The sequence below is a fragment of the Arachis ipaensis genome, chromosome B7 (assembly GCF_059453495.1).
Source record: "Arachis ipaensis isolate K30076 ecotype BB chromosome B7, ASM5945349v1, whole genome shotgun sequence".
NCBI lineage: Eukaryota > Viridiplantae > Streptophyta > Magnoliopsida > Fabales > Fabaceae > Arachis > Arachis ipaensis.
Genome location: NC_142442.1, coordinates 127,446,605 through 127,451,116, shown reverse-complemented (window position 1 = coordinate 127,451,116; position 4,512 = coordinate 127,446,605). Strand labels below are relative to the sequence as shown.

Sequence of the window (4,512 nt, the reverse complement as noted above, 5' to 3'; positions counted from 1 at the left end):
AAGAGCATTTTCTAAGTTGGACAGAAGACCCGGGGAGGATGAAGGAGCGTAACCACCGGTTGAGATGCTTCTATGCGATTGTCTGGAACCTCTGGTTGGAAAGGAATAGGAGGATTTTTCAAGACACATGCAAAGGAGTTGAAGAAATTATCAACATGACTACGAATAGTGTTAACGAGTGGAGCGGTGGGGATTCTTTTAGTTGTTGATGGCTATACCGGAGATGACTTGAGGACCATTTTTTCGTGCTATCGTGGTGCTTGTTATGTTAGTCTTTTAGTTGTTTTGTTCTACTCGCTCCACTTTTATTGTGTTGAGTTGTTTTCTTTCAAAAAAAAAAAAAACTTTTAAATGATACATCATTTTATTTTCAATCTTATCATATTAATTTATTTTAAGGGTTGAACGCCAATCAAGAAGAAAAATAAATTGTAAGAGAAGATAAATAATAAAGAGGTTGTGAAAAACTGAAAATTATTATTGGTTTATAGGGTAGGCACCAAAAGTGAATATATAACTACTAACATTTTTTTATTTTATTCAATAACTGAATTATCAGTTCACTTTCCAGTTTCCACACTACTATTTACGATAAAAACTTTACGTGAGATGCCTTTGATTCATTGCTCATCACTTCACTTTTGAGTGGATATTGCTTTTCCTTTTCTCGTTTTACATTGAATGCAAAACTATTATTGAGTTTTTAGCAAGTTCATCGTATACTTACCTATTTAGTCTACAAAGTTGGAGAAGGAATATATCATTTATTTATCACTTTGATCTCAGATAATTTAAAATACAAACAAATAAATAAATAAATAAATTACACTTTGGGTTATATCCGGATAAAATGATGATTGGAAGAAACATTCTCCTGTGATTCTGTGAAGGAGAGAACACATGGTGATTTAAAATTTCAATGTTGGCATGCTGATTATGAATGTGACATGGAGCTTGTCCTCTTATTAAGCCTCTGGCTTTCTCGGTTTCTCCAGATACCCTCCAAAAATGTCCACCACCAATCTGTCACATACTACGAACCCAAAAAAAAAAGTATATAGAAAAATGATATAAATATATAAAGCAGTGTACAATCAGCAATCTCATCACACACCTCCAATAATTCTAGCATGACAAGGAGTCTCTGATTTGATCATCATACTAATACTAATAGTAATGTCAAAACAAATCACAAGAAAGATTATTAGCCTAATAAACATTGATTATGGGAAATCAGAGTTGGAGATGAAGTACTAATTAATAAACATTGCACACTTGTGGTGTGGGTGGTAAGCAGTCACTAGTCTTCAACATTAAAACAGAGTTTTTTAGTAGTTTTAATGTTATCAAATCCAAACACGCCGTAATATTAGCTAGCTGGCTCCAAACTACAATAGCAACAGACAATTACACTTGTCTTGATGCCTACTTTTGATATCTACTTCCACTCAAACTCAAACCCTATATATCATTACCAGAACAAGAACAATTTCTTTCCACAGTTACCCTACCCCTACCACTTGTTCCAATTTCTTGATTTTGATATGACATGATATGTGTGAACTTAATTAGTTAATTATATTGGAAATTCCTATTCTTTAGCTCATATATGATTCAATCCAACAGAAGCACATGAGGAGGAAGAAAAAGAAAAAAGAAAAATTAGGAGTGCCTAAAATCATAATGCTATCAAGTATGAACCATACGTAAAAAGGAACTTTAATACTTTATTTTTGCAATGCAAAGTTGTCAACATTTTCATGGTACCAGTCTGATACCGACTTTGCTTCTTCTTCCTTTTTTCCATTAGTCGCGTGTAAGGTCCCCACCTTATACAGAAAACTAACCCCGATTTGTTAATCTTGGACCATATTATTAAACATGTACTGGTTTATTAAGGGATGGCGTGTTCTTTGAAGCTACCTAGCTATATACTATCAATTAATTAAGTTAATTATTTGTTTGTTCATAGATTCACTTTTGAATTATCATGACTTTCACATATGTAATCCGTTTTTTAGCACAAATTAATGAGATGATATTGGCTTGTAGTCTAATATGGGGTTAAAAAATTTCAATTTGTATCACATATGTTTGTTAATCATATTTCAACCCTATTTGACAATATTAATATCACCGTTTTAGATATCATGTAAAAAATAATTAGTGGTAGTATTTAGTATGGGGTACACATTGAGAAAATTGAGATAGATATAATAATATGAGAAAAAGTTGGAAAGGGAAAGAAAGAGGCCTATAATTCGTACTAGGGGGCCTCCCCTCTTGATAATTTCCATTGCCTAACACACCTTTGGTGAATATGACCTATGGTCTGACACGTTAAAAAAAAAGAAAGCAAGAAAGAGAGAGTCACTTAGAAGCAAAAGCAAAAAATTCATGTACACTCACAGCAGAAATAATGTTATTAGGGGGGGGGGGGGGGGATGGAAATTGGAAAGAATCAAAGAATGAAGCTTCATCATCTCAATAATATAAGTGAAGGTTTGAGAGATGGGGTTTGGAAAAAAATAAATTAAAAAGAAAGAAAGAAAAAAGGCATAAAGCATGTGATGTTGATACTCTAATGTAATGATCAGAGAGGCACATGCCATATCTATCCAACATTACCACAATCCTTTCCTCCATTCTTTTTAACCTTTTTCATTCGATATTTTTGCTTTAATTTTCTTCCTGAATAACCCCACAGCCTGTGGTCCAGCATGCCCTTATCTTATCACATTTCATTCATTCAATCCCCTATCTATTTCACAAACTTGGTCACATCAAGCTTTAATCTCAGTTCTTTTTTAATTGTTTTCAAATCACTGAAGCAATTTGAAAGGATCTCTATCTCTATCTCACTTACACTTCCCAAATCGCACTACAAAGATTCCAATGACAACCCAATCTAATGACCAACTAACTTGCTAAGTCTCCTTTTTCCCCATCTTAATAAGCATAATAGGTAGCTAGGTAGACCCAACAGCCCAATACCAATAGTTAAGTTTTAGCTTTCTTTCTTTATATGTATCCCCCATACTCTTAGCTGTAATACCCCATCACCATTCTCCATTCTTCATTCTCCCCTTCTCTTAATAAGTTCTCAATTGCTTATTAACAATAATAATATGCGATAATGCCATCGGTGCATTCAAGCCCATGTTACCCAATGGAAAACCCAGCACTAGCATCCCTTCTCCGCCACACGACGGGCGCGGCGGAGAAGCGGAACAAATTCTCCACCGGGGGGCTCTTAAAGATGTTCAAGCTCTTCCCGATGCTGACGTCAGGTTGCAAAATGGTGGCACTGTTGGGAAGACCCCGTAAGCCTATGCTAAAGGACAGCGCAACAACGGGGACAATTTTCGGTTACCGGAAAGGGAGGGTGAGCCTTGCAATACAAGAGGACACGCGGCAAATGCCCATGTTCTTGATCGAGCTTCCCATGCTCACGAGCGCTCTCAACAAGGAGATGGCTTCGGACATAGTTCGCATCGCGCTGGAGAGCGAGACCAAGACCAACAAGAAGAAGCTTCTGGAAGAGTTTGTGTGGGCGGTGTACTGCAATGGAAGGAAAGTAGGGTACTCTATCAGGAGGAAGCAGCTCAGCGATGATGAGTTGCATGTTATGCAGCATCTTCGAGGAGTTTCCATGGGTGCAGGGGTGCTTCCTTCCTCTAATAACAATGACAAGGATAATAGTTTGGATGGTGAAATGACTTATATGAGAGCCCGCTTTGAGAGAGTCGTTGGTTCTAAGGATTCTGAAGCTTTGTATATGATTAATCCAGATGGTGCTCAAGGACCTGAGTTTAGTATCTTCTTTGTTAGAGCTCACTAATCATACTTATTATTATTAATTAATTTCCTTATAATATAATAATAACTTGTATGTATGTATCAATTTCCCTACTCTATATATGTTACTTCTTATTGCTTTCACTATGCACTCCCTGTCTTCCTCTGCGAATTATTTCGTCTCCTTTCACTATATGTATTTTTGTGTATGTTTTGTTATGACTCCATGAAGACTCTAGATAGATGTTATCTTTGAGATTACCCTAAAAGACTTTAACGGCTGTGTTACACTTATAGTATAAAAGAATTATCGATCTGGCCCAATCATGTAATTAGATATTTACAAACATTAAGTAACAGATAAGTTATTCAAAATAGCCGTCTCTGGCTCTCCTTCCCCAAAGTTCTGAAGAAAGAAGAAGAAGCTAGGGTACATATAGTAAACAGTAAACATACGTCATTGTCGTACAACTCAACAGCGCACATTAATCATGGGGACAAAGGTAGGTATTTGATGTATTCTTTTGTGTATCCTGCAATCTGAGGGTACAAGAAACTGACGCACCGTTTCCACAATTAGTATTGCTGTTGCTGACTTGCTGGTGCTACGGATAAGCGGGTGAAAATCACATCAAACCAATACTCTCTCTCCAACTAAGCAATTCTATATACAGCTAGAAAATTCTAATGAAAATCATGGGGTGCTTCAATGAT

At 36.1% G+C, this 4,512-nt stretch overlaps 1 protein-coding gene across 1 annotated transcript; it reads left to right on the top strand.

Moving 5' to 3' along the window:
- The first annotated feature begins 2,755 nt into the window (after positions 1-2,755).
- LOC107608138 (MIZU-KUSSEI-like protein (Protein of unknown function, DUF617)) lies at positions 2,756-3,945 on the top strand. Its single transcript, XM_016310021.3, has one exon. It carries the CDS (start codon positions 3,137-3,139, stop codon positions 3,839-3,841), a length of 705 nt encoding a protein of 234 aa, XP_016165507.1. The 5' UTR covers positions 2,756-3,136; the 3' UTR covers positions 3,842-3,945.
- The last annotated feature ends 567 nt before the right edge of the window (positions 3,946-4,512 follow it).